General features: G+C 46.7%; 1 protein-coding gene across 8 annotated transcripts; it reads right to left on the bottom strand.

The window, feature by feature from the left end:
- Positions 1 to 1,481: 1,481 nt before the first annotated feature.
- On the bottom strand, positions 1,482 to 23,922 carry LOC134341942 (gastrula zinc finger protein xLCGF3.1-like). 8 transcript variants are annotated; one of them, XR_010016915.1, is made up of 5 exons: positions 23,768 to 23,922; positions 18,128 to 18,295; positions 6,149 to 7,943; positions 5,761 to 5,853; positions 1,482 to 3,897 (listed from the first exon to the last, which is right to left on the bottom strand). XR_010016915.1 is itself a non-coding variant. In XM_063039893.1 (3 exons), the coding sequence occupies exon 3, from the start codon at positions 7,542 to 7,544 to the stop codon at positions 6,483 to 6,485; it is 1,062 nt and encodes a 353-aa protein (XP_062895963.1). In that variant the 5' UTR covers positions 7,545 to 7,943; positions 18,128 to 18,291; positions 23,768 to 23,922; the 3' UTR covers positions 4,916 to 6,482. The 8 variants fall into 8 exon arrangements, 4 of the variants coding, with proteins under 4 accessions (XP_062895963.1, XP_062895962.1, XP_062895965.1 ...); XR_010016916.1 differs by lacking the exon at positions 5,761 to 5,853; XR_010016913.1 differs by having other exon boundaries at positions 5,761 to 7,943.
- Positions 23,923 to 24,525: the final 603 nt, after the last annotated feature.

Raw genomic sequence — 24,525 nt, forward strand, 5'->3', positions numbered from 1 at the left:
TTCAGATCTCTGGGGTGTGCACCATCTGGTCCAGGTGACCTATTTATCTTCAGACCATCTCCGTTTCCCAAGAACCCTCTCCCGAGTAACGTAACTTTAAACATTCTGACCACTGAAAAATGGCAATTCGATATTCCTGCCAGTGTCTTCCACAGATGAGAGTGATATACAATACTTATTCAGTTCATCTGCCATCACCTTGCACACCCACCCCATTACTGCCTCTCCAGCATCATTTTTCAGTGGTTTGATATCCACTTCCGCCTCTCTTTTACAGTAAATGTACCTAAAGAAAAAAATGGTATCCTCTTTAATATTATCGGCTAGCTCACCTATGTATTCCATCTTTTCCTTCTTAATTACTTTAGTTGCATTCTTTTGGTTTTTAAAACCTTCCCAATCCTCTAACTTCTGAGTATTTTTTTTTTTGCAACATGCCCTCTCTTTGGTTTTTATATTGTCGTTGATTTCTCTATCAGCCACGGTTTTGTCACCTGACCACTGGAATAAAACTTCCTGTTTGTGACGTGTATATCCTGCGCCTTCCGAATTGCTTCCGGCCGTCACTGCCCTGTTTTCATTCCTGCCCGTGTTCTTTTCAAATCAATTTTGACCAATTCTACTCTCATGCCTCTCAAATTCTCTTTATTCCACCTCTGACTTCAGCTTCTCCTTCTCTATTGTCAGAGTGAATTTGATCATATTAAGATCACTCTCCACTGAGGGTTCTTTGAACATAAGCGACCTAATTACTTCCGGTTCATTACAACACCCAATCCAGATTAGCAGATCTCCAAGTGGGCTCAACCATGAGCTGCTCTAAAAAAACATCTTGTTGGCATTTTAGGAATTCCTCCTCTTGAGACCAACACCATCCTAATTTTCCTAATCATCTGCATGACAATCCCCCATGACCATTGTAACATTGCCCTTTTGCACGCATTTTCTATCTCCCATTGTAATTTGTGGACCACATACTTGCTTCTGTTTGGAGGTCTCTATACAATTCCCATCAGGGATTTTTTTTTACATTTGCTGTTCCTTAATCCACCCACAGAGATTCTACACCTTCCAACCCTATGCCACCTCTTTCAAATGATCTTATTTAGTATTTTACCAACAGAGCCACACAACCCCACTACCGGCTTGTTCTTTCAAGAAACATGTAAGTATCTGGGAAACAAGAGGACCTGCAGATGCTAGAAATCTAGAGAACTACACACAAAGTGCTGGAGGTCAGCATGTCAGGCAGCATCTATGGATGGGAATCAACATTTCGGGCCAAGACCCCTCTTCGGGACTCTTGATACCCATGTATCTGGAATGTCAACAAGCAAAGAAAATAGAAAGTAGTACGAAATAGGGAAAACCTTTGACAAAATTTAGTTCAAGGCTTTAAAAAACCTGCCAAACAGAGATCAATAGCTAACAAATACAACAAAGGCAGTAAACACTTTTGTCAAAACGGACATTGACTTCCTTTTAATAAAAATATCTTAGTCCCATTTCAATACATAAAATTTACAAACATAAATAAGAAATTTAGAAAAGCATATTTACACTTAAACCCACTTAGATTAACACTACCTTCAACAGAAGGAGGAATAGAAATAACACACGTGGAAAAAAAAAACACAACGGTCAGATTAAACTTCTAAGTAAATATTTTCATCAAAAATGAACTGGATTCAGCACTCCATGTGTGTATATGCAATTGTGATAAGAAATACCAGAAAACTGAAATGAGAGGTCCATTCAGAAAAAATGAAACATCACTATGGAAGAAAACATTAACCAGTGGAATGAGTATGACCCTCCATGGGAGACATCCCAACGATCTGAACAGATGAGATGTTGACAAGGAAGCATCGAGCACCTGACTGAGAGTTGGAGTCCTCCTCCCAGAAACAGGGGGGTTCCTTGCAGAAATATGGGATAAGGTGGTTAACAAAAGGCAAAAAAAAAAAATCAAAAATACATGAAATGCCAAGAAAAACCAGACACAATCCAACATATTCCGGGATCCTGCAGCAGTTTAACTCAGTTTGATTACTTATGAAGTACAATCAAGTGGAAAATATCATTGACCAAAATCTTGCTTTAAAATACAAACTCATGAATGCCCTCCATCACTCCATAAATTCAAGCCTGATCCAGTTTTGGAGTCAAAATCTTACAAATTATTTGATAATCAATACACTATTTCAGATAGGACAATCCATAATAACCATGGGGATATAATCTTACAGGATAAACAAGCAGAAACAACCCCCACAATAGAAAAAACCATTCCCAACACACACGTTCCTCGACCAGTGGAGCACCTCACCACTGGTGTTGTTTGTGTCATCAGTCACACAATCTCTGTCAATCAGCTTCCAAGTGTTGCTACTCTGTCATTCATTGCCACATCCCGCTGCTGATTCCCTTCTCCTCATCATACGTTCTTACCCCGACCATCGTCCACAGCCCCAAACTCTGCCCTGTGCAGACCCGCCTCTGGTTTCTGACCCTGCTCCATTGAACATCCAACTAATGGTTTCCCATTCTGCTTTCAGTCTTTAGAGGAGAGTGGTGTTTTCTAACAACCCTTTAGAAGCAGGGAAAATGACCCATAACGTGGAAATGAGTCGTGATTAAGGAGGTTAACTACCAATGTCATGCTTCTCAGCACAGAGATTAGAGGGACGAAGAGCATCCCAAACAGAACCACAGTCAGCTCGACTTCTTCAGTCTGCAGAGAATTCAAGGGAAACCTCTTCACCCACAGAGTGGTGACTGTTTGGAACCCATCACCACAGGGAGAGTGAGAGATGAACAACAGGGGAGGATTTAAAAGGACTGTCGTGGAACAGAATTATTGGCAGGGTACAGCCGGCCTGAGTTGACTCTCTCCTGTACACTAGTTGTGTTATAAATTCACTAAGTAATGGAGACAGAGTTTAAAATAGAACTGATTTATTTGTCTCAGATACAGGAATAGTAATCTCCAGTCTCTTTAAGGTGAATATGCAGCAGAAGAAACTCCTCCCATGCACAGTGACCAGGGTGCAGAACTGAGTGTGGTGAGCAGCAGCAATAATTGCAGAGTTCAGCACCGACAGTCACTGTCAAAATTGCATTGAGCAACTGTGATGGACAAATATCCAGCATGCAGCTTATTGAAACTTTCTGCCCAGTGTGAACCCAGCAGTGTGCCACAAGTATATCACACTGTAAGGTTTCACCGCTCATTTAATGGCCTCTCTGTAATGTTTCACTGCTGAAGTAATGGTTTCACCGCAGCAGCAATGTTTAGGTTATGAATAGAGATAACAGGGTTTTGGATTGCGGTGCTATCCAATGTTACGTAACTGGCAGTAATGAATATCAATTGAGGCAGATTATATCAAAACAACCAAACATTTATTAAACACCGATGAACAATGGGGGAAAGAATGAAAACCTTAACCGGAAGTAAACTGTTACGCAGCCCTTCAACAAACCACCACTAAGTAGTATTTCTTAAAACGATAAATGCGAAAACAGTTCTTAAAGCGATAAATTCAAACACGGTTCTTAAAATGGTAAATTCGAAAATCCAAGTGATTTATACAGTCAATTGGGAGAGACTTCTCTGAAGAAGAATTTCTTCATAGATGAGACTTTCCTTCTGGTTCTGTCCAAAGGATTCACGACGAAGGAAATAGACGGCTTAAAGCAACTGACCTTTCTTCTGGCGAGCAAATCCTACATGAACTACCTTGCTCTTTTGGCAGGAGTTACCTTTGATGCAGGTCGCTACTTCTTCAACGAAGACTCAATAAGATCAATCCTTTATTAAACTGCCGATCGATACCAACTTTTCTTAATCTTTCAGATCCTGTACTTCGATAAAGCCTTCACTCTCCAATACTACTGAAAAGGTACATCAACAAATCCGGCAGAAATTGGGTAAATTACCAGTCCAGCACTTTACTACCTTACAATACAACGTAAAATTCTGTTTTAAAAATGAAACAGCATCATAAGCAAATACGCAACAGAACGGAGTCTCTAGCTAATGTTCTAACTGCGTCACCAGAGTCTGCAGATGGGCCAGATGGTCTGCATCCCAGAGTGCTTAAGGAAGTGGCCCAAGAAATAGTGGATGCATTAGTGATAATTTTTCAAAACTCGTTAGATTCTGGACTAGTTCCTGAGGATTGGAGGGTGGCTAATGTAACCCCACTTTTTAAAAAAGGAGGGTGAGAGAAACCGGGGAATTATAGGCCGGTTAGCCTAACGTCGGTGGTGGGGAAACTGCTGGAGTCAGTTATCAAGGATGTGATAACAGCACATTTGGAAAGCGGTGAAATGATCGGACAAAGTCAGCATGGATTTGTGAAAGGAAAATCATGTCTGACGAATCTCATAGAATTTTTTGAGGATGTAACTAGTAGAGTGGATAGGGGAGAACCAGTGGATGTGGTATATTTGGATTTTCAAAAGGCTTTTGACAAGGTCCCACATAGGAGATTAGTGTGCAATCTTAAAGCACACGGTATTGGGGGTAAGGTATTGGTGTGGGTGGAGAATTGGTTAGCAGACAGGAAGCAAAGAGTGGGAATAAACGGGACCTTTTCAGAATGGCAGGCGGTGACTAGTGGGGTACCGCAAGGCTCAGTGCTGGGACCCCAGTTGTTTACAATATATATTAATGACTTGGATGAGGGAATTAAATGCAGCATCTCCAAGTTTGCGGATGACACGAAGCTGGGTGGCAGTGTTAGCAGTGAGGAGGATGCTAAGAGGATGCAGGGTGACTTGGATAGGTTGGGTGAGTGGGCAAACTCATGGCAGATGCAATTTAATGTGGATAAATGTGAAGTTATCCACTTTGGTGGCAAAAATAGGAAAACAGATTATTATCTGAATGGTGGCCGATTAGGAAAAGGGGAGGTGCAACGAGACCTGGGTGTCATTATACACCAGTCATTGAAAGTGGGCATGCAGGTACAGCAGGCGGTGAAAAAGGCGAACGGTATGCTGGCATTTATAGCGAGAGGATTCGAGTACAGGAGCAGGGAGGTACTACTGCAGTTGTACAAGGCCTTGGTGAGACCACACCTGGAGTATTGTGTGCAGTTTTGGTCCCCTAATCTGAGGAAAGACATCTTTGCCATAGAGGGAGTACAAAGAAGGTTCACCAGATTGATTCCTGGGATGGCAGGTCTTTCATATGAAGAAAGACTGGATGAACTGGGCTTGTACTCGTTGGAATTTAGAAGATTGAGGGGGGGATCTGATTGAAACGTATAAGATCCTAAAGGGATTGGACAGGCTAGATGCGGGAAGATTGTTCCCGATGTTGGGGAGGTCTAGAACGAGGGGTCACAGTTTGAGGATAGAGGGGAAGCCTTTTAGGACCGAGGTTAGGAAAAACTTCTTCACACAGAGAGTGGTGAATCTGTAGAATTCTCTGCCACAGCAAACTGTTGAGGCCAGTTCATTAGCTATGTTTAAAAGGAAGTTAGATATGGCCCTTGTGGCTACAGGGGTCAGGGGGTATGGAGGGAAGGCTGGGTTCTGAGTTGGATGATCAGCCATGATCATAATAAATGGCGGTGCAGGCTCGAAGGGCCAAATGGCCTACTCCTGCACCTATTTTCTATGTTTCTATGTTTCTATGTCTCCCTTTTATATACCTGTTGAGAACAGGTCATCATGTGACCTCACATCAGCGGGAAAATTACATCAGGTGACCTCCAAAACAAAAAAAACCCATTACATCATACTCACAAGACAGTCACAAGATATCCATGAGCGATGTAACACCAATGACAGAACTGTTCTTTCTTGTGAGACTGGAAGAGAGATTTCCATGGTCTTTTGCTGGGGAGAGATGAGAAGACGCAAATGGAGAGAGTGGGTCCTTTCTCTTTTTTTTTTGTTTTCTTTACTAACCCTATAGTCAAAGTAAGAATTATAAAGCTCAATTGTTTAATCACATATTGTGTACCATTTGTTATTTTGGGGTACTGATTTGTAACAGGGGACACATCGAGCAGCATCCACCCAAACGAGATTTCTTAAGCTTGGCCAGGCTGGGGGGGCTACCACCCCCTATATTAAGCTGCTAGCTGAAGCGAGAGTTACATAAGGTTAGATGACTGAGTGAATCGCTTACCACATTCACAGCAGGTGAACAGCCTCTCCCCAGTATGATCTCAGTGATGCACATTTGATTGATTTGGCTAAGAGAATCTCTTCCCAAAGTCTGAGCAGGTGATCAGCCTCTACCCAGTGTGAACTCACTGATGTACCTTCAGATGGGATGAGCAAGTGTATCCCTTCCCACAGTCTGAGCAGGTGAATGGCCTCTCTCCAGTGTGAACTCGCTGATATATCTTAAGTTGAAATGACTGAATCTTTTCCCACAGTCTGAGCAGGTGAATAGTCTCTCTCCAGTGTGAACTCTCTGATGTGCCTTCAGTTGGGATGACCAAGTGAATCACTTCCCTTCAGTCTGAACAGGTGAATGGCCTCTCTCCAGTGTGAACTCTCTGATGTACCTTAAGTATAGATAACCGAGTGTATCCCTTCCCACAATCCAAGCAGGTGAACGGCCGCTCCCCGGTGTGAACTCGCTGGTGTGCCATTAGGTCGGATGACCGAGTGAATCCTTTAGCACAGTCTGAGCAGGTGAACGGCCTCTCTCCAGTGTGAACTCTCTGATGTACCTTCAGTTGGGATGAGGAAGTGACTCCCTTCCCACAGTCTGAGCAGGTGAACGGCCACTCCCCGGTGTGAACTGACCGGTGTGCTTGTAGGTGGGATGATCGAGTGAATCCCTTCCCACAGTCTGAGCAGGTGAACGGCCTCTCCCCAGTGTGAAATTGCTGATGTACCTTCAGTTGAGATGACGATGTGAATCCCTTCCCACAGTCTGAGCAGGTGAATGGCCTCTCCCCAGTGTGAACTGACCGGTGTGCTTGCATTTGGGATGATCGATTGAATCCCTTCCCGCAGTCTGAGCAGGTGAACGGCCTCTCTCCATTGTGAACTCTCTGATGCACCTTCAGTTTAGATAACCGAGTGAATCCTTTCCCACAGTCTGAGCAGGTGAACGGCCTCTCCCCTGTGTGAAGTGACTTGTGTACCAGTAGGTCGGATGACCGAGTGAATCCTTTCTCACAGTCTGAGCAGGTGAACGGCCTCTCTCCAGTGTGAAGTCTCTGATGTATCTTTAGTTGGGATGAGCAAGTGACTCCCTTCCCACAGTCTGAGCAGGTGAACGGCCACTCCCCGGTGTGAACTGACTTGTGCACCAGTAGGTCTGATGAATTAGTGAATCCTTTCCCACAGTCTGAGCAGGTGAATGGCCGCTCTCCAGTGTGAACTGACCGGTGTGCTTGGAGGTGGGATGACTGAGTGAATCCCTTCCCGCAGTCTGAGCAGGTGAACGGCCTCTCCCCAGTGTGAACTCTCTGATGTACCTTCAGTTTAGATGCCTGAATGAATCCTTTCCCACAATCTGAGCAGGTGAACTGTTGCTCCCCGGTGTGAACTCGCTGGTGACCCATTAGGTCAGATAACCGAGTGAATTCTTCCCCACAAGTTCAGCAGATGACCAGCCTCTGTTCGAAGTGAACTGACTGGTGTGTCCACAGGTGGGGAGACCAACTGAAACCCTTCTCACACACAGAACGGGTGAATGGCCTTGTTGAACTTGCTGATGTACCTTCAGTTGAAATGATCGAGTGAATCCATTCCCACTGTCTGAGCAGATGAATGGGTTCCCCTGTATAAAATGATGGGAATACCAGTCGGTCAGATAACCGAGTGAGTCCCTCCCCACAGTCTGAGCAGGAAGGATGATCGAGTGAATCCCTTGCCCTACTTCTTAAATATCTGGACGAAGTCAGCAAAACTGGTGTGTTGTGTTCGTGATTCCAGTAGACAAATTCCTTGTCGTTATTAATCTGTAAAAAGATTTACAAAATCGATCAATGAGTGAAGAACAACATTTCAGATGAGATCACTTGAGTTGCCAAGGTGTGATCTGGTATCACACTGTTACAGTGAGGTTCAACCCAAGTTGGAAAGAGAAATCATCTTCTAACTGGGCACAGTGCTGGTATCTGTAATGACCATCAAACTCTCTGATGCTCTTCCTGTCTCTATAAGAATGGAGCATTTCTGCCATCTCCAGTCTGTGACCTGGCTCAGTTTGACTCTCTCCATTGGTATTATTCCCTGTTCCCACTGAGCTGCATGGGTGCCTGGCCCCACAGTAACTGAAACACCCTCACACAAATAGCCGGCAGTGCATTCCACGCACCCACCACTATCTGTGTAAAAAAACTTACCCCTGACATCCCCTCGGTATCTATTAACAAACACCTTAAAACTATGCCCCCTCGTGTTAGCCATTTCAGCCCTGGGGAAAAAAAAAAGCTTCTGGCTATCCACATGATCAATGCCCTCATCATCTAAAACACCTAAAAAACGCTCTCAACATAAACAAGGAAATTATACATTGCTGTGAGGATTTGTCAGAAATACTGTATACAAAATTATGAGGGTATAGACAGGGTAAATACAAGCAGCTTTTTCCACTGAGGTTGGCTGGGATGACAGCCAGATGTCATGGGTAAGTGGGGAAGGTGAAAATTTTACAGGAACATTTGGAAAAGCTCTTTACTGAAATGGTCATTAGAGTGTGGAATGAGATACCAGCACAAGTGAAGAATATGAGCTCAGTTTCACCATTTAAAAGAAGTTTGGATGGGAGCCTGGATGGTAGGGGTATGGAGGGCGATGGTCCCAGTGCAGGAGGTTGCATCAGACAGCTTAAAAGTTTTTTCGGCATTGACTAGATGGGCTAAATAGCCTGTTTCTGCACTGAACATCCCCATGTTTCTATGACAGAGAAGCTGGCCGAACTTGTCTGGAAGGGAAAAGGTAGGAGTGACAACGGAGCAGCAATGGCTGGAGTTTCTGGGAGCAATTCGGGAGCTGAGTGATCGATACATCCCAAAGAAGTGGAAGCATTGGAAAGGCAGGAGGACACAACCATGGCTGAAATGAGAAGCCAAAGAGAAGGCAAACAAAAGAGCAAAAACTATAGGGAAGCTTTTAGAAACCAACAGAAGACAACTAAAATAAAAGTCGGATGAGCTCGGGGGTGGAATTATGATATTGTGGTCATTAGTGAGTTTTGGTAGCACCCAACAGTCTGAGGCATTTAGAGGAACAAAATATCCGGGGCCTCAATATCTCTTGAAAACCAAAGTTCTATGCACCAGTTACCTTTCAACTTTTATTTTGGCAGGCAGATACAAACTAGACACTCTCAAAATTTCACTTCTGAAGGCCTCCCACTTACCAAGTACTCCTTTGCCAGAAAACAGACTGTCCCAAACCACACTTGTCAGATCCTTTCTGATACCATCAAAATTGACCTTTCTCCAATTTAGAATCTCAACCCATGGTTCAGATCTCTCTTTTTCCATATTTACTTTGAATCTCATGGAATTATGATCACTAATTTCTGGCACCAGCCCTGGATCATTTCTTAACAGCTTATTGCAGACTTCTACGTAGGGAATTCTATGAACTGATTAAGGGCACATTTGACAAACTCTACCCCACCTAGTCCTTTTACAGTATGGGAGTCCCAGTCAAAATATGGAAAGTTAAAATGATTTACTGAATCAATCTTTGTTTCTTGGCATGGTCTGCGATCTCCCTACAAATATGTTCCTCTAAATCCGTCAGACTGTTGGGTGCAACCAAGTACCAATAATGGCTGCAATATCATAATTCCCTGTCCTGAGCTCATCTGGCTTTCCTATGATGCTTCTTGCATTGTGATATACACAGCTCAGCACATTCATCGCACCATGCTCAACCATTTGATTGTCGACTCTATCTGAGCTCTGAACAACATCTGACTGGTGTCAAGAAAACAACCTCTCCCTCATTGTCACAAAAACAAAGGAGCTGATTGTGGACGACAGGAGGAATGGAGACAGGCTAACCTCTAGTGACATCAATGGATCTGGGGTTGAGAGGGTGAACAGCTTTAAGTTCCTCGGCATAAACATTACCGAGGATCTCACATGGTCTGTACATACCGGCTGTGTTGTGAAAAGAGCACAACAGCATCTCTTCACCTCAGACGGTTGAAGAAGTCTGGGATGGTGCCCCAAATCCTAAGAACTTTCTACAGGGACACAACTGAGAACATCCTGACTGGCTGCATCACTGCCTGGTATGGGAACTGTACTTCCCTTAATCGCAGGAACCTGCAGAGAGTGGTGCGGACAGCCCAATACATCTGTAGATATGAACTTCCCACTATTCAGGACATTTACAGAGACAGGTGTGTAAAAAGGGCCCAAAGGATATTGGGGACCCAATTCACAACCACAAACTGTTCCTGCTGCTACCATCCAGGAAACGGTACCACAGCAAAAGGACCAACAGGCTCCGGGACATCATCTTCCACCAGGCCATCAGACTGATTAATTCATGCTGATACAATTGCATTTCTATGTTATATTGACTGTCCTGTGTACAAACTATTTATTATAATTTACTATAAATTACACATTGCTGATTTAGCTGGAGACATAACGTAAAGATTTCTACTCCTCATGTATATGAAGGACGTATGTAATAAAAGTCAAATCAATTCAATTCACCCTCCTCACTATCTGTTCTGTCATTCTGGTTCCCATTCCCCCTACAACTTATTTTAACCACATCACCCCCTCCCCCCACACTAGCACTAGCGAGCCTCACCACTGGGATATTAGTCCCCTCTTGTTCTGTTCCCCTAACAAATCCCCTCTCACCCCTTTGACTTTCCTCTGCCAGGTAAATCCCCCCAACAGTTTCTAAAGTGGATCCACCTGTTGTTGTGTGGGATGAACACAAGATTACTCTGCGATGGCTATTTAACCTCATTCCCCTTCCTGACTCTCACCCAGTTTCCTGTGCCCTGCACTTCAGGTGTAACTCACCTCTCTTCATGTCATACCTGTCAACCCCTCCAGCTCCTGGATGATCCGGAATTCATCCGTTTCAAGTTCCAGCTCCTTAAAGTGCAGGGTTACAAGCTGCAGCTGGATGCACATCTTGTAGGTGAGGGCATCAGGGACACTGGAGATCTCCCCACCTTCCCAACAATGTCTCCTCTAATGTGTAATGACTGGTGTGCACATAAATCTTGTATTGTGCTTTTTTCACCCAGTGTGCACAGTGAATTTTATATAGAGTGGTATTCATTTTAACAGCTATCAAATCATTGTCGATAAGAACTTTGATTTCCTCTGGGTTTGGTCGAGTCCCATCTGCATTCTCACACAACCTATGCAGCAGGCCTGTAACGGGTAATGAAAGATTTTCTCACCAGAGTTTTTGCACATTGTCCATATCTGGTTTGCTTGCTAAATTACGCTTCAAAAAGACAGATTTCCAAATATCACTCCACTTCTTCCCACTTGTAAATTCTCCAGCAACTTTTGCATCGCCACAATACACACAGGTAACACCAGTTTCTATATTGGACATAAATATTTCCCCTGAACCCTCCTGAGGAATTGAGGATATATTAAAAAAATCATTCTGATCCTATGTAACCTCTGGCTGCAAGAATAACTGGGACTGTATAGGAATTTTTGAACTGAAGTAAACTCTGTCTTCTGCGGTTAGCTAAGACAGGCTCATTACTGGTTCTCTGCGGCTTGCAGAGAGATACATTGAGAGCTGATAACATTATACTTTGCACCCTCTTCAGCTGATAACATTATACATCGTACCCTCGTTTGAGTAATGGGAAGAGGACTCACCGGTAAGGACAGGAATGAACATCTCTCTGTAATTAAATCAGGGCCTTGCAAAGGGAATAACTGATAAGGACTGGACAGTATATCAATCTGTAATTAAAACCTTGATTTAGCGAACTCTCTTATCTAAGTAATTAAGTTTTGCACCAACAGACTTAGTGGGTGTACCAGTTCAAATAACATCCTCCAAAAGTAATGTATGGGGTTTACTATGTATAAATATACGGCTGTAATCTAAGTCAGTCCATTTGTCAGACGGTGGCAGTGCTTACGTGCCTTCCCTTTGACAAATGGGTCTCATACTCCTGCAGGAGAATGCGCAATAAACTGTGGTGACGATAAGAATCTGGTCTCCTGAGTTTTATTCAGATTCAACTTTAACATTTGGCATCATGAACAGGATCCCAGTATAGGGAGAGTCAAGCAGACAGGCTGAGTTAGTGTCTGGACCACTCTGGGGACTGTGGAGACTGACTGGTCGCCCAATAGGTATTTTATTTTTTGTCACTCTCTGACAGTACCTTTAGAGGTACGGTCCCTCGCCCGAGGCTGATCGTATAACCTTGATTGGATCGGGAAAGAATCTGTCAGCAGAAATTTTACCAAATGGGCAGGAGATAGTACTGGCTAAATTTTACAAAGTGGGCAGGAGGCAGACGTGCCGTGTAAGTTTATCAATTGAGCAGGAAGTGCCAGCCGGGTAAATTTATCTGATTGTTAATTGAGCAGGAGGCTTTGTGCCGGGTAAATTACTTAGAGAACACGGGTCAATTGCAGTCGATTGATACGAGTGGGCCAGGAGCAGCCCTACACAATCTGTGTGAGAGTTTTCCAGACAAGGAAAAAAGATTTGCAAATGTTGAGTGCAGCACTGAATAAGAAACTGGTGAACAAAACGTGGCCACTGTGCGGGGCTGGGGGCGGGGAACCTGGAATATTACCTCCTGAGAACAAACAGTAAATTTGATTTGGAAAAAGAACTGTGGAAAGAAGTGGAAATTGTTGAAAAGGGAATGGAAGGAAAAGGCAGATGTAAAGTGGAACAGTATATGATCAGCAAGTTGGAGGAATAATGCATGTGACCAAGGGAGGGAAGAATCCAATAAAACCCCAGAGTTAATGGCTCCACGAAGACAATTGCCGACCCGAATGCTGCCCAATCCACGAGGAGGAGGGACAGCCCTCAGTGATTCCTGTGTATGCACCCTGGAAGCCTCAGGAAATGATAATGATCATGATCATGATTCAGCCCCAGATAGAAAAGAACAACCAGCACAGTTTGCTCAGTATGTCCGCAGTACTATACAAATGTATAATGTGACCCGGGAAGATTCATTCTGTCTCTGCTGCATGATTCTCTCAGCTGATGAGGGGCGGAAATGGAAGGCAGAATTGAGATACCAAACCTATCAGGAGTTACAGGTGGGAAACCACAATGAGAATGAACAGACAGACCAGATTATTCAAGCCTTGGAAGGGCTCTCCTGCAACCTGTAAACATCACTGAAGTACTGGAATGCAAACCTAAGCCTGGGGAATTGGGACCAGACTATTGGGAGCAATTTGTGGCCTGCTACAGCACTTTCGCAGGAGACTAAGCCTTTAATTAATGGGAATTCATTCCGTCCCCCCTTTAATGCCTACTGTTCCAATGCTGACCAATTAAGTTAGCCAACACGATTAAAACTAATAATATGGATTGGCCTGACAATGACCAAAATCGAATGCGATGAGCTTTGACATATTATTGGGACCTGGTTTTCGAAACCATATCAACCCAAAAAGGAACTGATATTAAAGGTGAATATCTTAATTAACGAGAGCTGTATAACTCATCTCCTTCTACCTTAGGCCACAAACTTATCAATCACCCCTGCTGTGGACACTTTCTGGAAGTCCAAGATCCATAATGCTGCACGACCGCTGGACTAAGTGTGTAAATGTAGGAGGGGGCTATGTTGAAAAATAAATGTGCGAGGTTTTCTAAAATTGACTCCTTCTACCTTAGGGCACGAACTTATCAATCACCCCTCGTACTCAGTGCTCTACAGCTACCTCGAGTTTTGGCTATTATTAAATGTGTGGCCCACAGCCACATGTCCAACCGGGTCACTAAAGGCAACGCTTTAGCAGATTAGACAGCGAAAAGTGCGACACAATCCTCAGTAGTTGTCGTCCCCTCGGGTTCCCATCAAACAACCCTCTGTGACTGAAGCAGAACGGGTTTGCCAGACATGCGGGAGGTACGTACCTTTCAGTGGGACGCCTCTGAGGAGGAGCTCAAACTGTGGTCCCAGATGGGGTGCCAGAAAGACCCCAACCTAGGTTTTTAGATCACCCCAGTGGGACAGGTTTGTGTTCCTACACAGTTTTTACCAATATTGGTCGATTATATACATAATTGTACACACCTGGGAAAGGATGGAATGGTTGGTAACCTGTACCCTGCACACCGGGTACGACTCCCTCGACAGGTGAATCTTTTTCGTGTCTACAAGTTGATTTTATTGTATTGCCTAGAGTATATTGCTATAGATACTGCTTAGTTACTATAGATGTGTTTAGTAGATGGATTGAAGCTATTCCAACTACCAATAATACTGCTATGACTGTTGTGAAGGTATTATTATGGGAAATAATTCCCAGGTACTGAGAAACTGAGAGGTACTGAGCTCTGACAATGGCCCACGCTTTGTGGTGAAAGTAGATAAAGAGACATGTAACAACATGTAACAACTTGGCTATCCAGCAACAATTCCACTGTGTACACAACCCACAGGCCGCTGGCATTGTGGAAAGAGCCAATGGCACTCGGAAGAGTAAATTGGCCAAACTAGCGGCGGAGACTGGACTCACTTGGTTGGAGGCCCTACCGTTAGCCCTATGCCACATGAGGGTTACCCCTCAGGGGAAAACAGGGTTGTCACCAGCTGAAATCATTTATGGACGGCCCATGAGGACACCCTGGGGACCAAGACCTTGTGTACCATTGATCCCAGTAAGTCTACCAGCAAAATTAGATATGCACACCCTAGGGGAAGAGATGGGGAAATATACATGCAAACTAACCAACATTTTCCAAGCATTACATTCACAGGTACGACGGGCTTACAAGGAAGAGAACTACCCCGCAGAGAGGAGTTACTATCTCACCCTAGAACCTGGGGATTTTGTCCTGATCAAGAACTGGGATTCAGGGAAACTCGAACCTCACTGGAGAGGACCATATCAGGTGCTACTGACCACTCCCGTGGCTGTGAAACTGAAGGGGCAATCTTGGTGGATACATCGAACAGACTACAAATGTGTTACTGAAGGAACTGAGTAGAAGCACTCTCACAGACTAAAGGAAAATGTATTGGTTGATAGTGGTGTTGATGTCTATGTCTTTGAGTGGGCTCACCCCAGCATCCGGGGGCCCCCATGTTAACACCTTTCTGTCTCTCTGTCAGATCTATGCCAAACAGGTAGAACTGGGGCCTGCTGGGTTTGTGCCAAAATTCCACAGCATGGTAAAACTATGATTCCAATGTCAGTAATCCCGCTCAACCAGAGTGAGGAACTCTCAGCCTGGGCTTTCTCAAATAACAGCCAGGGAAGTGAGGTGAGGAACTGTGGTCCAGTCAGAGATGACTATGGCTGTCAGTGTTTTGAGAGATGGTATCTCCGGCCCCCATCAAACAGAACTTCCTATACTGGGAAACATGCATCCTGGCCATACTTGCAGGTGCCCAGCATTGGAGAGGAATAACTGAGACTGAGCGATTTTGGATGATCACTTTTCTCCCCTATGGAGTAGCCAGGAATTCACGAGAGATAATCAATTTGGCTACAGCACTTGAGGAGCTGGCCACAATACTGCAGGGGCCCTGACAGAAACACAGGCCCAAGTAACAGAAATATCCAGTGAAATGATTGCAATCTAGCAAACAATCCTACAGAGTCGTATAGCTTCAGATTTTATCCCAGCTGAGAAAGGGGGAACCTGTGCTATTATTAACACAGAATGCTACACCTATATCCCTAATGAGTCTACTAACATTACATCTCTCTCTGACCACACTGCCAAGGAGACTGCAGCATTAAGAAAGTACGACAGGACTTACACGGGTTCACCAAAGGGTCGAAATGATGGTCTTCGAAGGCCTGTTCGGTAATATGTGGGGCATGATATTGCATTATGGCCTAATAGTTGTACATATCATTATTATAATTACTGTTGTACGCTGTTTTTACCCACTGATAAGTCAATGCTGTACTCGGTTGCTTTCTGTGTAAAACATTACTGATTTGATCATCATGTAATGGTCAAAAGGAGATCATTGTGGACTTCAGGTATGACAGGAGTCACACTCACGTCCCCATCTACAACAACGGATCTGTCGTGGAGCGTGTATCAAGCTTCAAATTCCTCGGTGTCCACATTTCCGAGGATCTCACTTGGTCCCTGAACTCCTCCATCCTGATCAAAAAGGTGCAACAGCGCCTTTATTTCCTGCGGAGCATGAAGAAAGCTCACCTCTGTCCCAGGGTACTGACGGACTTTTACCGCTGTACCATTGAGAGCATACTCACCAACTGCATCTCAGTGTGGTATGGAAATTGTCCCGTATCGAACCGCAAAGCACTCCAGCGTGTGGTGAAAACTGCCCAGCGGATTATCGGCAGCCAATTGCCCACCATTGAGAACATCTACCATAAACGCTGCCTGGGCTGGGCTAAACACATTATCAAGGATGCATCTCACCCTAACCATGGACTTTTTACTCTCCTCCCATCCGGTAGGCGCGACAGGAACCTCCGCTCCCGCACCAGCAGGCACAGGAAGAGCTTCTTCCCTGAGGCTGTGACCCTGCTGAACCTCACATCACAGCGCTAAGCAGTACTGCACCCGTATTGTACTGTCTCAGTGCTTTTATATTTGTGTGCTGTAGCACTTTTTTTGTTTGCAGTTATTCTGTAAATAACACCATTAGAACCATAGAACCATAGAAACTACAGCACAGAAACAGGCCTTTTGGCCCTACACAGCGGTGCTGAACCATTTTCTGCCTAGTCCCACAGACCTGCACACGGACCATATCCCTCCATACACCTCCCATCCATGTATCTGTCCAATTCATTCTTAAATATTAAAAAAGAACCTGCATTTACCACCTCGTCTGGCAGCTCATTCCATACTCCCACCACTCTCTGTGTGAAGAAGCCCCCGCTAATGTTCCCTTTAAACTTTCCCCCCTTCACCCTTAACCCATGTCCTCTGGTTTTTTTCTCCCCCTGCCTCAGTGGAAAAAGCTTGTTTGCATTCACTCTATCTATACCCATCATAATTTTATATACCTCTATCAAATCTCCCCTCATTCTTCTACGCTCCAGGGAATAAAGTCCTAACCCGTTCAACCTTTCTCTGGAACTGAGTTTCTCAAGTCCCGGCAACATCCTTGTAAACCTTCTCTGCACTCTTTCAACCTTATTTATATCCTTCCTGTAATTTGGTGATCAAAACTGAACACAATACTCCAGATTCTGCCTCACCAATGCCTGAGACAACCTCATCATATTCTTTGCATTTCTGGTGGGATGCTAAATGCATTTCATTGGCTTTGTATTTGTACTCGGTACAATGACAATAAAGTTGAATCTAATCTCATCTAATGATAAAATATGTAAAAGGGTTAACTCTTAGTTAAACAATAGCAGTCTGTTTTTCTGAAAGAAACTGCTGATGATCAACAGATGTGCTAAGCCATGCTGAGCCACATTTCTTCTTGAGGGTGGCTAGCTAGGGTTTCAGGATGCTTATCTCCTTGTGCACTCATGTGTAGAGATAGGACAGCTTCAGTCTGTTCTGTGTGTGTAAGCCATTATGACTATTTTGTAATTTGTCTTTAGGGGCTGTCATGTAGTAAATAACTTTGGCTCCAGCCTGTCTTGTGTTGGGGGTATCTGGACGGATATATCTGTGGTGTAAGGGGAATTGTTAGTCAGTTAGTGGATTGGGCGGGAACAGTCATACACTGTTCCTGTTTGAGTGACTAACTGAGTAAAGGTCAAGTGCTTGGGCTAAAGAGTTTGCACTTATACCGTCTCTGAGTGACTTTATCCGGATTCGACTTCCACAGAATGGGAGTGGTTTTAAAGGGCTGGGCTGCTGGAAGCACATCACCAGACCTGGAGTGATTGCAACTGGGTCTGACAGAGGCATAACTGGTTCTTCTGGCAACATTCAGTCTCACTCCGACTATTCCCTACCTTCCTTTGTACAGGTATGTAATGTCTAAAGGACCAGTGTTTGAGTAAATGAGACTCACCAAACTTTCTCCTGACTGAATCACTGGAATCTCCGAGTCAGATGGGTTCTCTCCAGTTGATGCTCTCAACCCTCGGGCTGGTTCACTTGTTGCTGTTCCCTCGTCTTCAGTCGTGGTTTGCTTCCAGTTGGGGTTTTTCTTCCAATAAATCTCTCACCGCAGGTCTAACTTGAACATGAAAGATAATGAAGCACATTAACAATAAAAAGGAGAAACAAACATTTCTGCTTCATGTTACTAAGAACAAAACTCACTGAAACTTGCCCCTCACATCTCCTCTGACCATAAATGTATTCGACTTTTCAACCACCTTGGATCGTCTGTCCACTCCATCAATTCCTCTCGTAATCTTATAAACATCCATCCAGTCTCAGCCCAGCCTGCGCCGCTCTGGAGAAAACAACCCAAGTTTGTCCAGCCTCTCGTTACAGCTCATGCCCTCTAACCCAGGCAAACCTCTTCTGCGCCCTCTCCAAAGCCCCGGCATCCTTCCTAGAGTGGGGCGATCAGAACAGTATTTAATACTCCGGATGTGGCCTGACTGGAGTTTTATAAAGCTTCAACACAGCTTCCCGGCTTTTGAACTCAATGCAACAACTAATAAAGACAACCACGCCATTTGCCTTCTTAACCACCCGATCAATCTGTGCAGTCTCTTTCAGGGAGCGATGAACTTGGAGTCTAAGATCCCTCTGATCATCAACACCGTTCAGGGTTTTGCATTTAACAGTGTCCTGTCTCAGACATTCGACCTACCGAGCTGCCATGACTAATCAAATCTCACTGAGCTGTCTCAGGTCCTGTTGAATTTATTGCCAAGTGCACAAGTACGGGAAGGTACAGGGACAGAGAAACACTGACTTGTAGCAGCATCACAGGCAAGTACATTCAGATAACACACAGAACACAAATTATACGATTCTCTGTCAGTAACAATCTATAAATATGCTTTATGTCATTAACAATATATAAAATACATTGTGTCATGATCAATATTGAAAGGTGCATTTTGTGTCAATTTAGGTGTCACCATTGAAGAAACCAAGAATATCAGGTCAAAATCCGTAATGATCTACGCTGGAATAGTCAGACACATCATGCAACAGTGAATGCAACAGGAGCCCTAAATTTTCACCATTGTTCAGCTTCAGTTAAGGAGAAGTTGTACCTCACCACTGTTAGGCCACATTTGGAATATGCAGTTGCTGCCTGGGACCCAAACACAAACAAAAACACTACTTCCACCGAGCGAGTCCAAAGACAGGCAGCCCGATTTGTCACAAATACCTATGAGAGAGAAGCCAGTGTTACTCAACCTTCAAATTCATTAAAGTGGAACTCTCTCCAAGATAGATGTGACCTGTCTTTACAAAATGTTAAATGGTCAACTCGACAGAGACTACCAATCCCACATCAAACCCAAACCTTTTAGGAGCAGAAGAGGGCACTCAACTCAGTGTGAAATACTAACTACCAAATCAGATGTGTACAGCAATTCATTTTGCCCCGCACAATTAAAGCGAGGAATACTCGTCATCCTAACACAGTCACACAACCAAACCCAATTAAACTTAAGGCAGCTTTTCTTCTGGAAAAATCTCCTTCTTAAACCCACCCCCGCCTCCTCCAGTTTAAATTCCATGCGGAATATTTTGGAGGATAAAGAATCAATAACAGACTTGCAGATGTTGAATTTGGTCCCTGTCTCCATTCCTCCTGTCACCCACAACCAGCTCCGTTGTTTCTGTCACCGGGAGGCAGAGATCATTTCCTTGTGTCGGGGTGATGACTCCTTCTCTGCCGGCTGACCCGTTATTATTGGAGATGAGGCCGGTCAGTCAGCGGATTTAACCCGCAGATTGGAGCTGTGGGTGGCGATACGGTCACGGGTGAACACACGGAGAGTGACGGGGACAGGGTGGGTGTGTGTGTCACGGGTGAACACACGGAGAGTGAAGGGGACGGGGTGTGTGTGTGTGTCACGGGTGAACACACGGAGAGTGAAGGGGACAGGGTGTGTGTGTGTGTGTGTGTGTGTGTGTGTGTGTGTGTGTGTGTGTGTGTGACGGGTGAACACACGGAGAGTGAAGGGGACAGGCTGTGTGTGTGTGTGTCACGGGTGAACACACGGAGAGTGAAGGGGACAGGCTGTGTGTGTGTGTGTGTCACGGGTGAACACACGGAGAGTGAAGGGGACAGGGGTGTGTGTGTGTGTGTGTGTGTGTGTGTCACGGGTGAACACACGGAGAGTGAAGGGGACAGGGTGTGTGTGTGTGTGTGTGTCACGGGTGAACACACGGAGAGTGAAGGGGACAGGCTGTGTGTGTGTGTGTCACGGGTGAACACACGGAGAGTGAAGGGGACAGGGTGTGTGTGTGTGTGTGTCACGGGTGAACACATGGAGAGTGAAGGGGACAGGGTGTGTGTGTGTGTGTGTGTCACGGGTGAACACGGAGAGTGAAGGGGACAGGGTGTGTGTGTGTGTGTGTCACGGGTGAACACACGGAGAGTGAAGGGGACAGGGTGTGTGTGTGTCACGGGTGAACACACGGAGAGTGAAGGGGACAGGGTGTGTGTGTGTGTGTCACGGGTGAACACACGGAGAGTGAAGGGGACAGGGTGTGTGTGTGTGTCACGGGTGAACACACGGAGAGTGAAGGGGACAGGGTGTGTGTGTGTGTGTCACGGGTGAACACACGGAGAGTGAAGGGGACAGGGTGTGTGTGTGTGTCACGGGTGAACACACTGAGAGTGAAGGGGACAGGGTGTGTGTGTGTGTCACGGGTGAACACACGGAGAGTGAAGGGGACAGGGTGTGTGTGTGTGTGTGTCACGGGTGAACACACGGAGAGTGAAGGGGACAGGGTGTGTGTGTGTGTGTCACGGGTGAACACACGGAGAGTGAAGGGGACAGGGTGTGTGTGTGTGTGTGTCACGGGTGAACACACGGAGAGTGAAGGGGACAGGGTGTGTGTGTGTGTGTGTGTCACGGGTGAACACACGGAGAGTGAAGGGGACAGGGTGTGTGTGTGTGTGTGTCACGGGTGAACACACGGAGAGTGAAGGGGACAGGGTGTGTGTGTGTGTGTGTCACGGGTGAACACACGGAGAGTGAAGGGGACAGGGTGTGTGTGTGTGTGTGTGTGTGTGTCACGGGTGAACACACGGAGAGTGAAGGGGACAGGGTGTGTGTGTGTGTGTGTGTCACGGGTGAACACACGGAGAGTGAAGGGGACAGGGTGTGTGTGTGTGTGTGTCACGGGTGAACACACGGAGAGTGAAGGGGACAGGGTGTGTGTGTGTGTGTGTGTCACGGGTGAACACACGGAGAGTGAAGGGGACAGGGTGTGTGTGTGTGTGTCACGGGTGAACACACGGAGAGTGAAGGGGACAGGGTGTGTGTGTGTGTGTGTCACGGGTGAACACACGGAGAGTGAAGGGGACAGGGTGTGTGTGTGTGTGTGTGTGTGTCACGGGTGAACACACGGAGAGTGAAGGGGACAGGGTGTGTGTGTGTGTGTGTCACGGGTGAACACACGGAGAGTGAAGGGGACAGGGTGTGTGTGTGTGTGTGTCACGGGTGAACACACGGAGAGTGAAGGGGACAGGGTGTGTGTGTGTGTGTGTGTCACGGGTGAACACACGGAGAGTGAAGGGGACAGGGTGTGTGTGTGTGTGTGTCACGGGTGAACACACGGAGAGTGACGGGGACAGGGTGTGTGTGTGTGTGTCACGGGTGAACACACGGAGAGTGAAGGGGACAGGGTGTGTGTGTGTGTGTCACGGGTGAACACACGGAGAGTGAAGGGGACAGGGTGTGTGTGTGTGTGTGTGTCACGGGTGAACACACGGAGAGTGAAGGGGACAGGGTGTGTGTGTGTGTGTGTCACGGGTGAACACACGGAGAGTGAAGGGGACAGGGTGTGTGTGTGTGTGTCACGGGTGAACACACGGAGAGTGAAGGGGACAGGGTGTGTGTGTGTGTGTGTCACGGGTGAACACACGGAGAGTGAAGGGGACAGGGTGTGTGTGTGTGTGTGTGTCACGGGTGAACACACGGAGAGTGAAGGGGACAGGGTGTGTGTGTGTGTGTGTCACGGGTGAACACACGGAGAGTGAAGGGGACAGGGTGTGTGTGTGTGTGTCACGGGTGAACACACGGAGAGTGAAGGGGACAGGGTGTGTGTGTGTGTGTGTGTGTCACGGGTGAACACACGGAGAGTGAAGGGGACAGGGTGTGTGTGTGTGTGTCACGGGTGAACACACGGAGAGTGAAGGGGACAGGGTGTGTGTGTGTGTGTCACGGGTGAACACACGGAGAGTGAAGGGGACAGGGTGTGTGTGTGTGTCACGGGTGAACACACGGAGAGTGAAGGGGACAGGGTGTGTGTGTGTGTGTCACGGGTGAACACACGGAGAGTGAAGGGGACAGGGTGTGTGTGTGTGTGTCACGGGTGAACACACGGAGAGTGAAGGGGACAGGGTGTGTGTGTGTGTCACGGGTGAACACACGGAGAGTGAAGGGGACAGGGTGTGTGTGTGTGTGTCACGGGTGAACACACGGAGAGTGAAGGGGACAGGGTGTGTGTGTGTGTGTCACGGGTGAACACACGGAGAGTGAAGGGGACAGGGTGTGTGTGTGTGTCACGGGTGAACACACGGAGAGTGAAGGGGACAGGGTGTGTGTGTGTGTGTGTGTCACGGGTGAACACACGGAGAGTGAAGGGGACAGGGTGTGTGTGTGTGTGTCACGGGTGAACACACGGAGAGTGAAGGGGACAGGGTGTGTGTGTGTGTCACGGGTGAACACACGGAGAGTGAAGGGGACAGGGTGTGTGTGTGTGTCACGGGTGAACACACGGAGAGTGAAGGGGACAGGGTGTGTGTGTGTGTGTCACGGGTGAACACACGGAGAGTGAAGGGGACAGGGTGTGTGTGTGTGTGTCACGGGTGAACACACGGAGAGTGAAGGGGACAGGGTGTGTGTGTGTGTCACGGGTGAACACACGGAGAGTGAAGGGGACAGGGTGTGTGTGTGTGTGTGTGTGTGTGTCACGGGTGAACACACGGAGAGTGAAGGGGACAGGGTGTGTGTGTGTGTGTCACGGGTGAACACACGGAGAGTGAAGGGGACAGGGTGTGTGTGTGTGTGTGTGTCACGGGTGAACACACGGAGAGTGAAGGGGACAGGGTGTGTGTGTGTGTCACGGGTGAACACACGGAGAGTGAAGGGGACAGGGTGTGTGTGTGTGTGTCACGGGTGAACACACGGAGAGTGAAGGGGACAGGGTGTGTGTGTGTGTGTCACGGGTGAACACACGGAGAGTGAAGGGGACAGGGTGTGTGTGTGTGTGTCACGGGTGAACACACGGAGAGTGAAGGGGACAGGGTGGGTGTGTGTGTGTGTGTGTGTCACGGGTGAACACACGGAGAGTGAAGGGGACAGGGTGTGTGTGTGTGTGTCACGGGTGAACACACGGAGAGTGACGGGGACAGGGTGTGTGTGTGTGCTGAGGGTCGGAGAGACAGAGGTGAGGGAGCCACTCTGACCACCTGCCAGACATCTGACAGGATCCAGACACGCAAGGCCGGGTGAAGGCCCAGGTCTCCGAGTTGACGCCTCCGTATGTCTCCTCCTACCTCTCGGCGATACATCAGACTCCGGCCGCAGGAGACGCTTCACAAACGCCGCCGGCTTCCCTCGGATGGAAATGGAAATAAATCAGAAAACGGGACATTTACTCTGAGAATTGTTCCGCTTTGACGGAGAGATCGGCGCCGGCGCGGAAGACGGAACCAACGGGGGTACCGCCCTCTCCGCTGGTCCGCTTCTGCTATTGGGTGTAACCAGTGATTGGCATTATATCCCACCAATGGCAATAGCGCAGCTGAGCGTTGGATTTCAGTGACGGGGAGGGATGATCACGTGATTAGTAGCCCAGCTGTTAAACCGACAAAGCTCGAGCACAGCAGCTTGTGGGTGACGTAGACACCGTGCACGTGAGGGAAGATCCCAGTCAGGGTAACCCGTGTGTGACGTCAGGCGCGTGGGGGGGGGGGTGCACCTGTGTGACGTCACCTGTGGGGAAGCGCTCGTATTTAAAAACACCTGAATGGACGTTTCTGATGATTTCAGTGGGACAACAACATTAATCCCGGGTTTCATCACTGAATCCAGTGTTGTGAGATGTAAAGTCCCCTGTTATGTGTCCGGCTGTGCCGTGTTGTTGGTGGAGTGGGCAGCGTGGTGTTTGTCTCGATTCGGGTCACAACACCAGAATTGCCAGTGGGGTCCACACACAGTGTATTAGTCAACAGAAAACCTCTCGTCCCTGCAGTCTCTGTCTCCTGGTAAACTCAACACCCTGTCCATGTGGACCATAGACACCCCTTCCTCA

This window comes from Mobula hypostoma, unplaced genomic scaffold, assembly GCF_963921235.1.
Source record: "Mobula hypostoma unplaced genomic scaffold, sMobHyp1.1 scaffold_42, whole genome shotgun sequence".
Classification (NCBI taxonomy): Eukaryota; Metazoa; Chordata; class Chondrichthyes; order Myliobatiformes; family Myliobatidae; genus Mobula; species Mobula hypostoma.